Here is a 21156-nt window from a genome sequence, read left to right as displayed (position 1 = left end):
ACGTTCTCATTTATTCAAAAAAACTTCTTTCTCTTTGATGACCAAGAATTTACCTCTGTTTTAAAAATATTCAAAGACTTTGCTTACACTATCCTTGAAGGAAGACTCATTACTTCTCAGATAATTAAATCTTGCCTTATCTCTGTCTTTAAGTGGGTAACCCTTTACTTTTAGGCAGTGATCCCAAGTTCTAGATTCACCTACAAGAGTAGACAGTTGCTTTGTCAAGATCTGTCAGGATGTTGTATGTTTTAATCATGTTCTCTCTCACTCATTTAAACTGCAGCAGATACAAGGCTACTCTGTCCAACCTTTCCTCATTAGACAACTGCATCATTCTAGTTATCAGTCCAGTAAACATTCTCTGAATTGTTTCCAAAGGAGAACAAAACAAGGTGATGGACTAGGTGTAGGAGGAACTAGGTAGATCAGGAAGAGAGAGAAAAGGGGAAGAGGGGGACAAATCATTAAATTCGCCGTTTTCAGGTAAAATGGTCTCCCCATGTCTCTCTTCTCACTCCTTCTGATCTTTCCAGTTCCTACACCCATCCTCCTCCACAGTTCGCTGTCATCCAATTTCTTTCCCTTCTTCCCTTTCCTCCATGTGCCCATCACCCTCATACTCCTCCCATTCTGTCCCTTCCCCCTACTATTAACATCTGCCCACCCCAACTCTCTTATTTTGGTTCCTTATTCCAACTTTCTTACCTACTCAAATGCATCATTTGAAGTCTTTTGTTGTTTCAACCTATCATCTCCCAGCCTCTGTCACTACAGGATGTCCACCCTTCTCCCTCCATCAGTCTGTCACCTCCCCTCACCTGGATTCATCTATCACTTGCCAGCTCTTGCACCAGCCCTTCCCCTCAACTCTTTCTACTGATTACTTGCACTCTTATCTTTCAGTTCCAATGATGGGTTTTGACCTGAAATATCGACTGTCCATTTCCCTCCGCAGATGCCATCGGACTCAATGAGTTCTTTCAGCATCTTGTGTGTTGCTCTGCTTCCAGCATCTGTTGCCTTCTGTATCACTGTTTCAAAAGGAAGCTGTCATTGAGGTGTCCAATCCATTAAGTGGGCCAGAGCTGTAATATTTTCCTGCTGGACCTTCTGCTCCCTTTGGAGAGACAATGCACACACACAAAGGTTCTTTAGAAACAGAGTGGTTTTGTCAATAACTTCCAGATTAAGCTAAAATGGAAGTGATCATTTTTGGCCCTGGGAAGTGATTGAGTTCTGTAGGAACCAAGAGAAAGCAGTAACATTTATTTCATTTTTCAATGTTGAATTTTTACTGTTAGGTTATATATCAGGAAAGTGAATATACCTGGCTTTAAATAGTTCTCACAATCAGCTTCCCACCACCATCCCCCTGTCCCCTCAACTCTCTCAACACAACTTCCAGCACCCAAATAGCCTCCCTCAATTATGCCCACATCCTCCAACCACAACACCAACAATTTCAAAGTTCAAAGTAAATTTATTATCAAAATACATATACATCACCATATACAACCTTGAGATTCATTTGCTTGTGGGCATAATAAATCCATAATAGAATAATAAACAAAATGAAAGACCACATCAACTTGGGTGTTGAACCAGTGTGCAAAAGACAATGAACTGTGCAAATGGAAAAGGAAAGAAATAATAATAATAATAATAATAATAATAATAAATAAACATTGCGAACATGAAATGAAGAGTCCTTCACGGTGAGCCTATAGGTTGTGGGAATATTTCAATGATGAAGCGAGTGATATTGAGTGAAGTTATCCCATTTGGTTCAAGAGCCTCATGGCTCAGTGGCAGAAAGACAATATTCACAGCTGGTTTAGTGGACTAATAGGCCGAGGCCTAGAGCGGCCCATTGAGTCATACAGCATGGAAACCTGCCCAACTGGTCCACGCCAACCAAAATGCCCATCCAATCTAGTTCTGTTTGCTACCATATGGCTAACCCTTTCTTATCCACCTAGCAGTCCAACTGGGTTCTAAGGGCAGAGTTCTACTGCCGAGTTGCAGTAGCAGAAAATCTCGCCAAAGCATAGGCCATGTCACACAGTGATTCCTTGGCCCCAGCAGTCAGGCCAGGAATGAGGAATCTGGCAAGGGAGTGGCATGCAGGTCATCTGTAGATCACAAGATCAGGGAGAAGTGAAGCACTTTGCCTGCTCAGCCAAAATAAGGTCAGGTTAGATAAACCCGTCCCAGTGAGGAACTTATCCCAAGACCGAAGTCTGCAGTGATAAGTAACACTGTGTAGCCACTATATACTGGAGAGCAGCCAGACTCTGGGCCTTTAATCCAAAGGTAAGACTTCATACCCCACCATGGCAACTGAGGAACTTAATAGTGAAATTAAACCAGGGATTTCTAAAATAGAGTGCATCTCAGTTAAAAGTAACCACCATAAAACACTTCTGGTTCACTAATGTGCTTAAAAGAAGTAAGTCTACCAACCACACCCAGTCTGGTCTATACAGAATCAGAATCAGGTTTAATATCACCTGTATATTAAATAGTTAAGTTAGAATAAGTAGGGCAAAACAGAAATAAAAACAAAGTACTGAGGTAGTGCTCATAAGGTCAATGTCCATTTAGAAATTTGATGGCAGAGGGGAAGTTTGTTTACCCTTACAATTTTATTATTAGGATATAGTGAAAGGAGACGATGGCACCCAGCGGTGACTCCTTTGCTCGCATCTTCAGAAACGGCTCTATTTCTATCTCTATTTTTCCCTTTCAGGTTTCTTTTGAAGACCCTGATCTGGAGTTACACGCTGACTTTGGTCCTTTGCGGGAATGGGACCAGCTCTCGGGGTCTCACGACTGGCCGCTATTCGATATACCAAGGACGCGACCTAAAAGATTAGTGCATCTTTGGAGTTTTGGGATTTCATGGCTCTGGAGGCGAGTGGACTCAAGGTCGGTGTCGCCGCCCGGTGTGCCGTGGGAGTACACGGAAGATCGAAAGCAGTGAGCTGGCTGCTGGCTGTGTGCCCCGAGACCCGAGTTCTTTGGGCACAGAGCTCGGAAAAAGTGACGCAACAGACTTTTAACATTGTAAGTCAGTAGGTCGTTTTGTTATGTCTCCCCTCTCGCTGTGAAATGGGGACACCTCTTTTTCCCTTATTAGGGAGAGAGAGAGGCTGTGGTATGTCGAATTCCTGGGTGAACGAGTGGGGTACTGCAAGTCTGTGCCTTTATTGATGCTTTGCTGCACGCTTGAGTGCTCGGTGGAGGGTGCCGATGCATTTTTTTTTGCTGGTGGGGGAGGGGGACCACTGCTTATGCATGGGAGGGGGAAATGGGGGGTTCTAACATTTAACTGACATTTATTCTTTGGGGCAGTGCTCCGTTTTCGTGGATGTTTTGCGAAGAAAAAGAATTTCAGGATGTATATTGTATACATTTCCCTGACATTAAATGTACTCTTGAAACCTATTTTGACTCTAGGTTTGCCACCTGGTTGGTAAACTGTTAAATGATGTGGAGGAGGTGACTAGGTATGGTAGGGGGGAAAGTGGAACGGTGATGTCTGTTGAAAAGGTGGCAAATCTCATTCCCGAGCTCTGTACCAGCACCCAGCCGTTGTGCAGTTTTACATCTGGCACCCGCTCCAACTACAATCACACAGTAGCCTACAGGAGTGCTGGTACTGTTTGCAGACCCTCCGTCTAAGCCACCTTTTGTACACCCACTGCTGCTCTCTCCCATTGTTCCTAACTCCTGACCCCACTCTACTAAAAGAACTCATATAGCTATTAATAAGGAATTACTGGAAGTAGGGAAGGATGCAAGCAAAATTGGTAGCATAGAGGTTAGCTTTACAGCACCAGTAACCCATGTTCGATTCCTGTCACTGACTGTAAGGAGTTTGTACATTCTCCCTGTGAGTGTGAGGGTTTCCTTTGGGTTCTCCAGTTTCCTCCCACAGTCCAAAGACATACCAGTTAGTAGGTTCATTAATCATTGTAATTGTCCTGTGATTAGGCTAGGATTAAACCGGGGGATTGCTGGATGGCATGGCTCGTAGGGCCAGAAGGGCCTGTTTTGCGCTGTATCTCAATAGATAAATAAATAAAAATATAGATCTTTGCAATTACATAACAGCTTTCAATATTCCACCTTATCTGTAAGCTTCTACATTTAATGCGATACAGATATTATATATTATAACAATGCAGAAACATGTATTAATGATTAGCCTGATATCACTGGCTAATAGTTCATGTCCTAGAAACCATTGGGGATAAGAAGCATATGGAGTGACTAAACTTTATTTTTAGCCTCTTTGTTAACTTCTACAACTTTCATTACCGTTAAAGCACAGGCCTTCCTATTGAGATATTCAAAAATGACTCGCTGACTTGGTTCCCCCACTGGACAGAAGGATTAAAGTGCTCTATTACTTATGCACTTACTGTGCAAAGCCAAAAATAATCCAATGACAAGAATCATAGCTATGCTATTCACAGAGGCACCAGTCAGTCAAAATCCTAGATACCCCATGGTGGCCACTGTGGCTGTTGTGTGGTGCACTGATATGCAATTCTCAGCAGCAAAATCTAATTAATCGATTGAATGTGTACAGAAGCTTAGCTCCAAACCTTTAATTGCTACATACATCTTTTCAATTGTGTTCAGGGAGAATGCTCCACAAAAAACTAGAATAAAGCAGTTTTCATTTCTATTGAGCGGCTCTTCAGTGACACTGGCTTGTAAGGAGGTGGTATGCTGTGATAACGCACTGATTCTAACACAATACCTGGCTTACAATAGCACAGGTCTTAAGTCAGTAGGAGGTGGAGTTATAATTGACTAAAGTTGCTCATGTCCCACCTCACAGTCAGCAAATAGCCCTGCTCTTCAGGTTATAGAACACACAAGCAGTGGGCACTAACCTTTCATTACATAAAACTGAAAGCAGTGAGCATCAAGAGGAGAATCCTCAACTGAGAAAAGTCAAACACGGCAAAAAAGATTTCATGCTTGTTGGAGGTCATTCAGCATAGCCCCAGGACTTCACTGCAAGTGTTTCCTTGGCTGGCTATCTTCAGCTGCTACATCAATGCCCTGCTTTCCACTGTAAGGTCTGAGGCGCAGAAAAGGTACGATGATTGAGCAATATTCAATTTCATTCATGACTCCTCACAAAATGAATCACTCCATACCTGAATGCAGTAAGATCGAGACAACGTTGGGCATGTGTGGGGAAGAGGCAAATACATTTATGCCACACATACCAGGCAGTGACCATCACTGAGAAGAAGAAATCCAATCTGGGGCATACAATAGCAGAAAGTCTTCCACGATCAATATACAGGGATCACCACTGACCAGAAACTCAGCTGTACTGCCAATAGAAATGCTTTCACTGCAAAAACAGGTCAGGAAACAGATAGCCAGCAGTGAGGGACACATATCCTGACTCCAAAAAGCACTATCTATGAAGCAGAGTGCAGAAATGTGATGGAATGCCTATCACTTACATCTCAGAATGCAGCTCAACACACAAGAAACATGACAACGTCCAGCGTAAAGCAGCCTACTTGATTACTATCCATCTATCTTAAACATTCATTACCAAGACCCTGGCACCATAGATGTAATGTGTACCATTTACAAACTTCACTGAAGTTCTCGACTAAGCTGCTTTCACATCTTTTAAAACCGTGACCTCTAACACCGAGAAGGACACAAAAAGCGCATTATCATCTGCAGGTTCTCCAACAAGTCACACATCATTTTACTTAGAATATGTTTTGCCGTGCATTTATCATCCTCTGGTTGCAAATCCTGGAGATTCCTTTACACTATCTGCAAGTACCACCATCAACAGGACTGCAGTGCCTCAAAAAGATGGCTCATCAATGGTGAGTCGGTCAGTAACTCATGAACTTGCAAGCAAAACCCACATCTTGTAAAATGGCCGTAGATCAGAATCAGGTTTATTATCACCGGCAATGCATCACAGATCTCCGAAAGGAAATAAGAGGTGGGGCAATGAAACTCATCATTAATTGAGTAGTCTATCATTCCACAAGCAAAGGACTGCACTTGACTCAAAGTATCCATATTGCGATTTCTGTTCTGGTTGAATTTACACAAATCCCACTTCCAGTTGTGACAACTGTCACCTTATTTGGTAGGTTAATTACAAATGAACCCTTCAAAGCAAGACCACAAAAATAGCTGAGTTGATGTGCAAAAGAGAATAAGTTGAGGGGGTTTAGGGAAATAAAAGAGTGATGGGAGAGGTAGGATAGGTCTTTGGATAACCAGTGTAAACCTGATGGATCATCTTTTTCCCCTGAGTCACTGCTTTTCCAGTGTTACTGCTATTTTTCTGTTACACTGTTTAAGTAAAATATCATATATTTAGAATATATTTTAATTGGTAATTTTTAAAATTGTATTTAGAATACTGTATATATTATTATATTTTTACAAAATAAAAAAATCAATAACACAGGAAAAACGGTGACAAAGGAAAAGTATATTAATTTCGGCCGATGGTGTAGTGGCATCTGCACCAGACTTTGAGACGAGTGGTCCAAGGTTCAAATCCAATCGGCTCCTTGCAGCCTTTCCATCTGTGTTGGGTTGAGCGTCAAGCTAGCAGCTCAGTCTCACAAAAAAAAACAGACAAAAATGCTAAAGCATTTGCCGCCTGGTGTGCCTCAAGATGTGGAAAGGAATAACAAACATCAAAAAAATTATTAACAAGAGAAAATCTGCAGATGCTGGAAATCCAAGCAACACACAGAAATTGCTGGAGGAACTCAGCAGGCCAGGCAGCATCTATAGAAAAAAGAACAGCTGACATTTCGGCCTGTACTTTTTTCTATAGATGCTGCCTGGCCTGCTGAGTTCCTCCACCATTTTGTGTGTGTCACCTGGTAACAAAAAATTATTAATTGTTTGTATTACTCAAAACTGATAACTATGTACTAGCATTGATTTCTGAATCAGATGTACTTTGACTTGGGAGTCCGATGTCTGTTCCCCTTTCTCTAGGGATGCTCCACAAATTGTCTATGCATCAGTTACAGGATCCTCTATGACTGACTGTAAGATGAAGCCTAAAAAACTGTAAGTACAAATATGCACTAGGAGTGAAACCTTTCAGAGAAATGGGTTTTTAATTTTTGATTTTGCATGCATGAATCCACAAATCTTTAGTAATGCATTAGAGAAGTGGGAATGGTTCCAAACACCAGTTCTGCATATTAAATGCACCATTGTAATGAAAATCTGTGAAGAACTGTATTGAAGTAACAGGCTAGAGGTGCCCAAGATGTTTTCTGGACAGAAAGCTTCTCTTTAATATATAAATGCATAATTTTATATCAGCTGGCTCAGCAGTCTCCGTCAATTTTAGCTCCTGTGTTTCTCCAGCTTTCCCATTAATGAATCCAAGCTATTTACCTCAAACATACCTTATGGTATAAAGTTCCGCATTCTAAATGCACTTTGGTTAGAGATGTTTCTCCCAAATTCAAGAGAACGTAGGCACAGGGAGTAGCTGGCCATAAGCATTCCTCAAGCAGTATCCACCATTCCACATCTCTACTAGTCCTCCACCACAGTCCACTTCTTCTCGATTTCTTTAGCGTCTAGGGATTTTAGCCTTGAAAATTTCCTTGACTGAGCAGCCAAAGCACTCTAAAGAAGAGAATTCAGACATTTGAAACCTTTGGCTTGAAGAAGTATTCACTTACCCCAAGGCTGTGCTCCCTAGTTTTAATTGTGTCACATTAAAAAAGGATGAAATATTAGCTACAACATTGTGTTCATTTTATTTATATATTTATTTACTTATTGATTGATTGATTGGCCCTTCTGACCTTTCAAGCCACGCCACCCAGCAATCCCCTGATTTAATCCTACTCTAACCACGGGGCAATTTACAATGACCACTTAACCTACCAACTGCTCTGTCTTTGGACTGTGGGAGGAAACCCACGCAGTCACATGGAGAACGTGCAAACTCCTTACAGACAACAACGGGAATCGAACCCACTTCGCTGGTACTCTAAAGCTAGCCACTGCACTACCGTGCTGCCCAGTACACTACAGGAAGGATGTTACAGCACTGGCATGGGAGCAGGGATGTATGATTGTGCCAGGGTTGAGAATTATAGTCATGAGGCAAGGCCAATTAGGTGGGAGCTAATTTCTCTGGAACAAAGAAGAGATTTAATTAAAGTCTGTAAAATTATAATAGGTCTAGACAAGGTGAACAGGAATGGAGTACTTCCCTACAGAAAAATCAGTAACAAGGAAACATAGGAACTGTCAATTAGTGGGGGGGGGGGGGGGGGTAAAGAATAAAAATACCCCAAAAGTAATAGTAGTTTGTGACTTACTCCCTTTGAGAATGTTGGAGGCAGGAATCCACTTCAAATTTAAATAGGCTGCAGAACATTGTAGACTTAGCCAACACCATTATGGCTACAATCCTCCCCACCACGGAGGATACCTTCTAAAGGCAGTGCTTGAAGAAGGATGCATCCATCATTAAGGACCCTCACCATCCAGGTCAAGCCCTCTTCATGTTACTACCATTGAGGAGGAGGTGCAGGAGTCTGTAGATTACACTCTGTGATTCAGAAGCAACTTCTACCCCTCCGTGTATCCAGCTGTAGTAAATCACCGCAACTGGATGTGCTGTGTTGTCTAGAGTACGTTTCACCACTCATCAGAGAGGCTTCTTCAGTTCTGATCCATGGTGGGTAGTTTTCAGGCTAATGAACTCTGTGAGTTGATTAAAGGTATATCAATCACATGAGGGTCTTTAACAGTCATAGAGGTAATGAGCTTGCCACGCTCAGAGAAGTGGCCAAAAATCTTCCAGACAACACAGCAAGTCCAGTTGCCTTGATATACAATGACCTGGATGAGTGAGAACCTTCAGACATATTCTTCCCCTCAGATTTCCAAACGGTCAATGAAACCATGAACACTCCCTCATTATTCCCTCATGGCACTATTATTGATTGTAACAAAGTAGTTTTATGTCTAGCACTGTTGCCACATAACAAATTTTGCATCATCTGCTGTAATAATAGAGGGCACAAACTAAAAATTGAGGGGCAACCCATTAGAACAGAGATAAGGAGGAATTAACTTAGCCAGAGAGTGGAATGCCCTGCCACAGACTGCAGTGGAGGCTAAGTCGGTGCGTATATTTAAGGTGAAAGTTGATCGTTTCCTGCTCGGTCAGGCATCAAAGGCTGGATGAGAAGGCAGGTGTGTGGGGTTGAGTGGGATCCGGGATCAGCCATGATGGAATGGTGGAGACTACTCAATGGGCTGAATGGCCTCATTCCACTCCTATGTCTTATGGTTCTGCGGTCTGAAACCTGATTCTGATGTCCCTGAATGAGCATCTGAAGTGCTTTAACCTGCAAAGACATGGATTGACCCTAAGCAACTTAATTTTATGCCACGTAGATATGAGTCAAATGGCTGCCTTCTGTGTTGCAATACTTTGACTCTAAAATATCCAGCCAGAAGAATCTTGAAATTTCAATGAAATCACTTCTCCCTCTTTCAAACTCCAGTGAGCACCATAAACCAAATATTTAGAAAACATGACAATTCATCTTATGGTTTACAAGCTAACCGGTGCCTTGCCACAGTGAACCTCAGCAGGGTCCTGGTTCCAACCTCCTGTAAGTTTCAGAAACAAAGAACATAGAACATAGAAATTTACAGCACATTACAGGCCCTCCAGCCCACAAAAATTTGCCGACCGTGTAACCTACTCAAGAGGCTGCCTAGAATTTCCCTGGCACATAGCCCTCTATTTTTCTAAGCTCCGTGTACCTATCTAAGAGTCTCTCAAAAGACCCTATTGTATCCACCTCCACCATCACCTCCCCCAGCAATGCATTCCACACACCCACCACTCTCTTTATAAGAAACTTATCCCTGACACCCCTTCAGAACCTATCTCCAAGCACCTTAAAACTACATGCTAGCCATTTCAACCCTGGGAAAAAGCCTCTAGCTAACCACACGATAAATGCCCCTCATCATCTTATACACCTCTATCAAGCCACCTCTCATCCACTGTCACTCCAAGGAGAAAACATCAAGTACACTAAACTTATTTTCATAATGTACATCCTCCAATCCAAGCAACATCCTTGTAAACTTCCTCTGCACTCACTCTATAGTATCCACATCCTTCTTGTAGTGAAGTGACCAGAATTGAACACAGTACTCCAGGTGGGGTCTGACCAAGATCTCACATAGCTGTAACATTACCTCATGGCTCTTGAACTTAATCCCATGGTTGATGAAAGCCAATACACCATACATCTTCTTAACAACACCGTCAACCCATGCAGCAGATTTGAGTGTCTTATCAACACAGACGCCAAGATCTCTCAGATCCTCCACACTGCTAAGATTCTTACCAATTATATTATACTCTGTCTTTAAATTGGATCTACCAGCATGACCCACTTCACACTTATCTGGGTTGAACTGGAGCCCTGGTTCCCTTCCTCTGTAAAATCATTGCCCCCCCCACCCCCACCAACCATTCCCACCTCTCTGTGAAACTCACCCGGATCCTGGCTCCATGTATCTTGGCAATTCACCAGGCCCCTGATACCCACCTCTTTTGAAACTCACTGGGCCCCTGGTTCCTGTCCCCTATAACACCCACCAGCCCCCTAGTTCCCACACATCTGGAAAAGTCATTTGGGCCCTGGAAACTCACTGGAAGCTGGTACCTTGTTCTCATCAAACTTACTGTAGATCTTTAAACATATGAGGATCCGACTTCCTGTGCTCTCTTTAAACTTCTTGGCTCACTGGAAATATTATTATAATACTGCGTAACATCTAAAAATAAGTGAATTAAAAGTGCTTGAATATTAGTGGGAATAAGATCCAGTAGTCTGTAAAGTTGGCTAATCCAGCACCAAGGCCCTCTGGATGCCAGGTTATCGCCATTGTTGTTGTGTGGACCAATCCTCTCCAACCTTGCACCGACCGGGGTGGTGTGTAGTCTAACAGTGAGTGACTATCTGCAATCGCCCAGAAGGAGGTGTCGGGAATTGGCCACTCCACCGGAGTGCCAGAGTCGATGAGGTGCGGCGCCCATGCTGGGATCAGTGCTGCCCTCCAGTGTTCGCTCGGCGGAAGACAAGCTGTATTGTGTTTGACTGCAGACAGCTGGATGTAACAAAACACATTGATGAAGGTAGAGCAGTGGATGTAGTGTATATGGATTTCAGTAAGGCTTTTGATAAGGTTCCCCATGTGAGGCTCATTCAGAAAGTAAGGAGGCATGGGATTTAAGGAGACCTTGCTTTGTGGATGCAGACTTGGCTTGACCAGAGAAGGCAAAGGGCGGTTGTGGATGGTTCATGTTCTGCATGGAGGTCGGTGACCAGTGGTGTTCCGCAAGGATCTGTTCTGCGACCCCTCCTCCATGTGATTTTCATAAATGACTGGATGAAGAAGTAGAAGGGTAGGTTAGTAAGTTTGCTGATGACACAAAGGTTGGGGATGTTATGGATACTGTGGAGAGTTGTCAGAGGTTACAGCGGGACATTGATAGGATGCAGAACCGGGCCAAGAAGTGGCAGCTGGAGTTCAACCCAGATAAGTGTGAAGTGGTTCATTTTTGTAGGTCAAATTTGAAGACAAAATATAGTATTAATGGTAAGACTCTTGGCAGTGTGGATCAGAGAGATCTTGGCATTCGTGTTCATAGGACACTCAAAACTGCTGCGCAGGTTGACAATGGTGTTGAGAAGGCATATGGTGTGCTAGCATTCATCAAAGTGGGATTGAGTTCAAGAGCTGTGAGGTAATGTTACAGACCTTGGTCAGACCCCACTTGGAGTACTATGATCAGTTCTGGTCACCTCACTACAGGAAGGATGTGGATACAATAGAAAGAGTGCAGAGGAGATTTACAAGAATGCTTGGAATGGAGAGCATGTCTAACAGGAAAAGGTTGAGTGAACTTGGCCTTTTCTGCTTGGAGCGACAGAGGATGAGAGGTCACCTGATAGAGGTGTATAAGATGATGAGTGGCATTGATCGTGTTGATAGTCAGAGGCTTTTTTGCAGGGCTGAAATGGCTAACATGAGAGGGCACAGTTTTAAGGTGCTGGAAATAGGTATCGAGTGGATATCAGGGAGTGATGGGTGCATGGAATGCACTACTGGCGATGGTGGTGGAAGTGGATACAATAGGGTCTTTTAAGAGACTCTTAGGTACTTGGAGCTTAGAAAAATAGAGGGCTATGTGGTAGGGAAATTCTAGGCCGTTTCTAGTGTAGGTTATATGGTGGGACAACATTGTGGGCCGAATGGCCTGTATGCGCTGTAGATTTTTATGTTCTATGCTGCCGCATTCATGATGTAAGGTACTTGGACCATTTTTTGTGTATGACTGTATTTTACTTATATTTGATATGTGCTATAGGTGCTTTGTGCTGTGTATGACTGTTGGTCCTGTGTTTTGCACGTTGCGCTCGGAGTAACGCTGTTTAGATTGGCTGTATTCATGTATGGTTCAATGAGAATTAAACTTGAACCTGAGGGTACTGAATTAGAATAATCGGCAAGGAATATGCTGAAGGGCGGAACAGGTTCTTCTGACCTCTATTTTCTACGTGAAGTCACACAGCACTCTAACTTGAAAGTCTATCATCAGGGCGAGGTCCAAAACCAACATCGTTGCGAGATTCTCCTCTCCAGAAGAGTTGCAACAGCTGGAGGGCGCGGCTCGCCCACACTTTCTCAAGAGCAATTCGGCTGTCGGTCTTGTTCACAGCCCCCGCCTAGATCCCCAAAACACGCTGAGGAACTCTTATCAGAAGTAGGATAGGGATGGTTAAGATGAAGAACCGCTGAAAGTTTCCAGCATTTTCTCGTACTGTTTTAGATTTCTGCAATTCTCATTTCCAAGCTCAGAATCAGGGCAAAGACTAGTGCAGTGATGGGGGAGGCGTTGGAGGGGGTAGGGTAGCAATGCTGCTTGGTGGGCGAAGCGAAATTATAAGGAAGCAAACAAAAGCTGAGACGGCAGGACGCGCAAGCAGAACCGTGGGGGTGGGAAGCAAACATGCACTGCCGGAGGGAAACGGACAAACGACCTTTCAGATAGTGTGGAACCCGCTCTTCCAGCAGCTCGATTTTTGATCAAGATTTCAGCCTGGTTCCCACCTCAGGGGAGGGGAAATGAAAATAATTATTACACCAGATCCAAAAGTTACGGGGCAGCATTTATACAAGAAGCACGGGGGTTATTTAAAAATAGTATACTGCTCAAGTGAAAGGCGCGCTTGATTATGTTCTCCCCCTCCCTTCCCACACAATTAAAGAGCACGTTGGCGACTTCCCACTGGGAATGCTCTAGAAGACTGGTACATTCCGCAATGGTGACTGTTCCCCTATAATGGGACACCCGTTCCATATATAGACGATCCGGCAGATATAAGAATCCAAGAGTCCAGTTGCAGTCTGTGCAGCGCCGAGCTCGCGTCCCAACCAGTCCTCCCCACGTTGCGCCTGCCTCTCCCTCCCGGGATGTCCGAGCGGCGGATCCCCTTCAGTTTCCTGCGCAGCCCCAGCTGGGAACCTTTTCGGGACTGGCATTACCCGAGCCGGCTCTTCGACCAGTTCTTTGGCATGCCGCCGGCTCTGTCCTACGACTGGGGTCCCGAGTGGCCGGGTTACCTGCGTCCCTTTCACCCGCCCAGCGTCCGCGCCCCAGCCGCAGCCGGGGCTACGGAAGTGACCGACCAAGCCACCGCCTCCAGTGCCGCCCTCAACCGCCAGCAGAGCACCGGCATCTCGGAAATCAAAGTCACTTCTGACAAGTGGAAGGTCAGTTTGGATGTCAACCATTTCGCCCCTGAAGAGATCACCGTCAAAACCAAGGATGGCTATGTAGAGATCCACGGTGAGCGACGGGGGCAAAGAGTGGGGAAACTGTAATCAGAGTTAGTTAGGATTTCTAAATGGTCCATCAGCACTGCCTCGCTGTTCCTCTTTTGCGCTATTTATTTGTTTTGTCACACAGTAGTTTTTCCACACCGTCCTGAAGAAGGATCTCGGCCCGAAACGTCGACTGTTCACTCTTTTCCATAGATGCTGCCTGAGCTGCCGAGATCCCGCATCATTTTGTGTGTATTGCTTTGGATTAACAGCATCTGCAGATTTTCTTGTGTTTGGAGTTTTTGTTTTGTGTGTCTTGCACTGTCCTGCCGCCACAACAGAACACGTCTCACGACGTATGTCAGTGATAATAAACCTGATTCTGATTCTGAAAAGTTAGGGGTCCAGATGATTGGAGCAAATTCTTGCTCCATTCGTTATAGGCGCTGTGAAAGTTCTTGCTGTTTGGCTTGTATCCACAAGAAAAAAAAAAGTGTTCTTGTAAGTGCCTTTGGTGAATGCAGAGCAGAAATTTATAAAGAAAGCTGAAACTTCCTACACCTCCCTCACTCTCTTTCACTGTCCCAAAGTCCCAGACTGCATCATTCTTTTTGGCAGTGAGCTCCGGGCGCCTAGCGCTGCAGGCTGTAGTCACTCATTTCCCTCCCAGTCCTGCCTTCACTGCTCCCAATGTACCAACATTTGAAAAACACCATGCTGAGCTCTTCCAGCATTTTCTGTTTTGATCTCAGTCTCACATCTGGTGGTTTTCTTTATTTTCCTCAAAATAATTTAATTGGTTGTAAGGTCCTTTCAGATTGTGAGGACTTTCAGAGCACGATATCAACACCTCTCCTCAGATGATTCTAATATTGATTCCAACCGGGGAAACAATGTGTGCAGTGCATAAGGGACAAGCAGAATGCAGAATCATTCACTGGTCGCAGTAGATCTGCACTGTAATAGTGAAGTGACAATTATAAGGCTGTAAAGCATATTGGGATGTCTTAAGGCAGGCTAGGGTGCAATATAAATACATGTTTTCTTTCATGTCTTTAACTCCAATGATTTCTCAGTGATTCCTTCCCCAGGTGTTAAGTAAATGAAATGGTGAAATATGACATGAAATAACTTTGTTGATAATGCGTCTCACGATAGTCAAGGGGTAGCTGTGTGGATTTCTTAACAGCACAGAGTCTCTAATATGAGCCATATTGGTACATGGACTGAGCTACCAGAGGAAATAGTAGAGGTAGGTTCAATGACAATGTTTACAAGACGTTTTGGAACATAGGCAAATGGGCCAAGCTCGGGTTGGGGCATGGTGGGCATGGATGAGTTGGGCCAAAGGACATGCTTCTGTACTTTTGACTCCAAAGTTCACAATTTCACACAAACCCAAAAGCCCAGTGCAACAGAATAACCACACAGATCAAGATCTCTCAGATACAAAGGTGTCCAGATAACCCATCCTTAATAAGTCGATGAATATTAACAAGAACGTTAGATGGAATTGCTGGATATTGCCTGTGAGATATTTTGTGTCCATTGGAGAGAGAAGAATGGGCAATTCCTTCAAAACAGCAACTGATCACAACAGCTTTGATGTTTTAACAGAGGCTTTTACTCTGGATTAGGTCACAAACTCACAACCCTCTGACTCAATAATGAGAGTGCCACCATTGAAGACTTTCATGAAAACATTTGGATTTGCCTGACTGCAAATTGTCTGAGTGATGGACAGGTTCCCAGGCTATACCTATCCTGCACAGTATAGGGTTTGAAGATTATCTGCATTAGAGTCCATGGGATTGGAGCATCACTGCTCTGGGCACATTACCTTGCCTAGACATTGGTCCCTGGAGTAAAGGTGCTATATTCTGCAATACTGAATTCAAATAATGATCTTTCCTTCAGTGTTAGAAGGCACAGCAAAAATGTTTTTATTTTTCTGAAACTGAAATGTAGTTTTGTTCTGGGAGTTATGAAGTTAAGTAAATATGCAGGAATTTATTGCATTTGCATCCATCATTCTTGAAGTGAAGTCATCACCCAGACAACAACTAATGAACACGTGATTGCTGATAATTATCTAAGTGGGTATCAACAATATCACAAAATATCTGGCATGCTAAAATTATGTTTTATCATTGAAGATTTTATTTTATTAATATTGGTTCAATAATTATCCTTCATAGGCAAACACGAGGAAAGACAAGATGAACATGGTTTTATTTCAAGGTGTTTTACTCGAAAATATCTGTAAGTAAATTATTTTATACATCATTTTATTATAAACATATGCCAAGTCTTGGGAAGTTTGGGAACCACACTTTATATTCCACTTGGGTAGCCTCCAACCTGGTGATATGAACATCACCCCCCCTTCACCATTTCCCATCCCCTTTTCCCTCTCTCATGTTATCTCCTTGCCCACCCATTGCTTCCCTCTGGTGCATCCACCCCACTTCTTTTCTTCCATGGCCTTCTGTCTTTTTCACCAACTTCCTAGCTTTTTGCTTCATCCCTCCCCCTCCAGGTTTCACCTATCACCTGGTGTTTCTCTCTCCTCTCCCCCCACCTTTCAAATCTACTCCTCAGCTTTTTTTTCTCTCCAGTCCTGCCGAAGGGTTTTAACCTGAATTGTCAACTCTGCTTTTTTTCCATGGGTGCTGCCTGGCCTACTGAGTTCCTTCAGCATTGTGTGTGTGTTGCTCGGATTTCCAGCATCTGCAGATTTTCTCTTGTTTGCCAAGTTATAGGACTGCTTCTGCTTGACTTAAAGGGTACATGGGGAATTGAATTATTATGGGTGTCTATCAAAGTTCTTCCTCTTTTCCAGTGTACTCTGGCACATTCCTAAGCTCACCTTTCTTAAGCCTCAAACACCAACATGCCAACCTGTGCAACAACGCTGACCCAATGATTACTAAATATCTGCGTCCAGCATCTGACTAGCATCTCATTACCAATGCATGCTCATCATTTCCACAATTAATATCTACCCCATGACCACCTAAACATACACTCCTACATCCTAGCCACAGATTCTGTTACCACCTTCTCCCCCTCCACTGTCTGCCCATCCCACACCACCCCATTGCCTTAGATGCTGAAACTGACTCGAACTTTCAATTGGACCTACTGTCATGCTCCCTCCATCTAAACAGGAGATTCTTTAAACCGATGGTCTTCTTGTTGGTGTCATTCCAATATCCTTTATTACCAGATGACTTCAGACCAGCGTGAACTTAAAACTCAACCACAGGCCCGTTTCAGTTTCTCAATAAGCATGGCTTTCCAGCAGTTGCACTTTCAGTTCAAGCTAAAATCATAGGTCTTCAGAATCCAAAGTGTTAACAAATGGAATTACTATGTTATGTTTATCCTGAAAACATTAAGTCACTTCTGATCACTAGATTCCTGTGCATTTTGGAGTTTTCTCAAAAATAAACTTTACCAGCCAAATTTAAAATTTCATTCCCATTTCAGGGTTTTGTCTGTATTATTTAAAATCAGGATCACATGTAAACTTGTCTATGTGTAGAGCCTTAACTATGAAAACTCTTGTGGATGTAAACTTACACATACATGTAGGACTCATTTCAGATTTCAAAGCATGGTTCTTCCAGAACACATCAAACTGCCTTGCTTTCTAACCTCTGCCGTAACGTCAGACCTCCTGTGAAAGGGGTGGCTGAATCAAATAAACCCCCTGCACTATTTCAGGCCAAGCACTATTTGATTTTTAAACCTCAAACCTGGAAAATACATCTTCCGTTTGAAATGGGGATGCAGTCAGTTTTCATTCCAGCAGTTGTGTCTTTATTGGAACTGGATGCAGACCTTTTAATTACTGGTCTTCGAAGTGACCTCCACAAGCTGTTCTCTAAACAGCCATTGAAAGTAAGTGCTTCCATTTCTGTTTGGGGAAGAGCATTATTGCTCAGCCCGATGTGTCCTGTTCATTTCGACTTCACTCATTCATTTGTGCCCCAATTCCATTTTAAGATCTACATCCACTTCCTCTATTCTGTTTGCTTAATTTAGAGATACAACAGGGTAACAGGCCTTTCTAGCCCAGTTACACCCACGTGACCAATTAACCTACTAACCCAAGCGCCGTTTTGAGTGTGTGAGGAAGCCAGAGCACCCGGAGGAAACCCACGCGTTGACAGGGGAGCATACAATCTTCTTACAGACAGTGCCGGGAATTGAACCAGGGTTGCTGGAGTTGTAGCAGCATTATGTCGACCATTACGCCATTAGGCTATCCCAGATTTTTTGCAATTATTTCAGGAACAAAGCCAACCTTTTGGAGGTTGGAGGTGTGCATGTTGGGTTTGGGGTGTTTGCCAGAAACATTTCTCTCAAACTTTATTTACAACTGTGTGAACTGTTCCATCAATCTGTGGATGCAGGTCAGTTGGTGAATGGCTAGAACATCTTTGTATTGGATTTCTCCAAACAATTATGCTCTATGCATGCTACTCAATATAGAAGGTCCATAATTTACAATAAAGAATATTTGTTTTGTTGTTTGATTTTTTTTCCTCCATGAAATAGTTGTGACATAGTTTTATTTCTCCAGAGATTCCCTTTTGGCTCACGAGAGCAGTTATTTATTTGTAGGAATGGAGTCTACTCTAATCCATAATCATCAGAATGGTAATGTCTACACAGAGTCTTGAACTCTTTTAAGGGAAAGCTTAAAAATTGGCTTAAAGGTTTAGCTATTAGAATTTTTAAAAAGGTCACTGTTGGGCAAAGTATAGCATTTGCTTAACCCCTCTTCCCCACGCACCCGCAGTTGGGGTCACGTGAAGCCATTGGAGCAGGTGGTAGACAGGCATATGAGCAGCTGGTACATAACACAAGTCCTGGTTGTGCGACCACTGATGCCAGGCAGACAAGCTCTGAAGAGTATTGGTAATGGCTGGGGTCACCTATCTTGTAAAGACACTGCCCAGAAGAAGGCAATGGCAAACCTCCTCTGTAAAAAAATTTGCCAGGAAAGATCATGGTCATGGAAAGACCTTGATCGCCCACGTCATGACACGGCACATAACAAAAAATGATTAGAACCAAATGACACCTTACTCAAAATATGATTTTAACACCTGAATGTTTGTCATTAAGTTCAATCTATGTTTCTCTCTGTTGGTGCCATTAATAATATTGTTCTGTCTGACCTTTCTTTCCTCATCATTTCAGCCTCCCACAAGGCATTGATGCTGGTGTAGTTTCTTCAACACTGTCACCCACCGGTGTGCTGACAGTGGAAGCGCCTCTGGCCAAGCCAGCTCTGCAGTCTTCAGAGGTCACCATCCCAATTACCTACGAGTCTACAGCCCAGATCGGAGTGCCAGATTCAAAGAAGGCAAATGAAGCTACAAAGAAATGACTGGAGTAGCAAAGAAGTATGCACTCATCAAATTAACCAGAACACACTGACCAGATCCAAAGTTATCAGTACAATGCTAAAAATGCTATCCAGATAACCAGATTAATACCACAATAGATAATCATCACCACAAGCTAACCCCAATACAATTAACTGGCTTTGAGCTAGTCATACTTAATGTAGTCAGATTATAAGATATTTTCTGTTTATATTTTCAACTTTAGCAAAAAGATGCAATTATCCAAGTTTAGAATCATAAACTTTATAACACCAGCAACGATTCTTTTCTTTCAAGTGCCTTAGAAGCTCTGAATAATTTTGCACCACCCTAACAGGCAGTGGTTTTTGATCATATTCACTCTGCATATTCAAAGTTTCCATGCAGCCCTTGTGTATTTTTTTGCTTTGGTATAATCATATAAATCTGTTAACAAAGATATTTTTTGAATCAGCATTTAACTTTATTAATAAAATTAATGGTGAAGAAAAAACAATCATTGTATTAGTACAATATTTGATATAGTTAATAATTTTATCTGTGACTGTTCTAAGAACTACTCACATCTGAAAGGGGAATCTATCATAGAAGCACCAAGCTAACATTCAGAGACCAGCCAAACTCTAGACAATTTCCTACTTTTTTTCTTTCTTTGAGTTTTCTATTTCAAGCTCTTTCATCTGAATCAAGTGGGTTTCTCTTCCAGGGTTTGATACAAAGTTTTTCCATAGTACAACTAGCAATATCTTGAGTTGCATCAACTCCAACAATCCTGTAATTGAAAAGGTAATATTTCTATCATTAATGTCTCCACTGTTACCAGAATTTCCATAACTACCAACATTGGCATAGTCAGAAGGGTTAACACAAGATTGAGCTCATTAACAATCCTTTAAAACCTGGTCTCTGGAAGTTTTGTTTTAAAAGACAATATGAGACATCAAGAATGAGATGACAGATTAGAGACGAAGCAGAACTCATGCATTACTCTGGGGGATAAGTTGGTACACATTCTATGGATGGTGGAGATCAGAGGATGACATTCTGCCTCAATATGTAATGCTACTGTCTCATGATTCCAGCAACCTAGGTCCAAACATGACCTCTGATTATGCCTGTTTGAAGTTTGTGTGTTTTCCCCTGTGACCATATGGATTTGCTCCAATTTCCTCTGGAAGCCCAAGTACATTGTAATTGCAAAGTTAATTTGCCATTGTGCTTTGTCCCTTTGTAGACCATAAAAATGTAAAGCACAGAAACAGGTCCTTCAGCCTGATTCATCTGGCTCATCTATGCCAATAGAGATACCTATCAACAAAATCCAGTTTTCATGCATTTAGCATATATCCCTCTACTCCTTTCCTGTATACAAACCTGTCCAAATGCTTTATAAATGGTACCTGTCTATACCACCTTCCCTGGCAGCTTGTTCCATATACCCAGCTCCCTTTGAGTGAAACACATAGCCCTCAGATCCCATTTAATTCCTTCCCCTCTCATTTTAAGCTTAGGTAGATCATTACAGGCCATTTAGCTCATAATATTGTGCTGAGTTTTTCACCTATTCTAAGATCAAGTTAACCCTTCTCTCCTACACAACCCCCCATATTTTCTGCCATCTATATCCCTATCTAAGAGTTTCTTAAGTGCCCCTAATGTATTTTCCTCTACCACCACCGCTGGCAGGGCATTCTGTGCACCCACCACTCCCCGTAAAGAACTTACATCCTGTAGTTCCTTGCAAACATCTAATATTTGGCATGCTACCCTGGAAAAAAAGATTGTGATTATCTTCTCTATCTGTTCAGCTCATAATTTAATAAACCTCTGT

General features: G+C 42.7%; 1 protein-coding gene across 1 annotated transcript; it reads left to right on the top strand.

Annotated features, from left to right (window-relative positions):
- The first annotated feature begins 13485 nt into the window (after positions 1–13485).
- On the top strand, positions 13486–19821 carry LOC140731870 (heat shock protein beta-1-like). The gene is made up of 3 exons (XM_073053799.1): positions 13486–13948; positions 16122–16185; positions 19138–19821. Exons 1-3 carry the CDS (start codon positions 13573–13575, stop codon positions 19325–19327), a joined length of 630 nt encoding a protein of 209 aa, XP_072909900.1. The 5' UTR covers positions 13486–13572; the 3' UTR covers positions 19328–19821.
- The last annotated feature ends 1335 nt before the right edge of the window (positions 19822–21156 follow it).

This window comes from Hemitrygon akajei, chromosome 8 (genome assembly GCF_048418815.1).
Source record: "Hemitrygon akajei chromosome 8, sHemAka1.3, whole genome shotgun sequence".
Lineage (NCBI taxonomy): Eukaryota > Metazoa > Chordata > Chondrichthyes > Myliobatiformes > Dasyatidae > Hemitrygon > Hemitrygon akajei.
Note: the sequence above shows the minus strand (reverse complement) of the source record. Positions and strands in the feature narration are given on the sequence as shown.

Coding starts and splice junctions, on each gene's coding strand:
- LOC140731870 (XM_073053799.1), top strand. CDS start 13,573: ATGTCCGAGCGGCGGATCCCCTTCAGTTTCCTGCGCAGCCCCAGCTGG. Junction 13,949..16,121: donor TGGCTATGTAGAGATCCACG/GTGAGCGACGGG, acceptor TATCCTTCATAG/GCAAACACGAGGAAAGACAA. Junction 16,186..19,137: donor TGTTTTACTCGAAAATATCT/GTAAGTAAATTA, acceptor TCATCATTTCAG/CCTCCCACAAGGCATTGATG.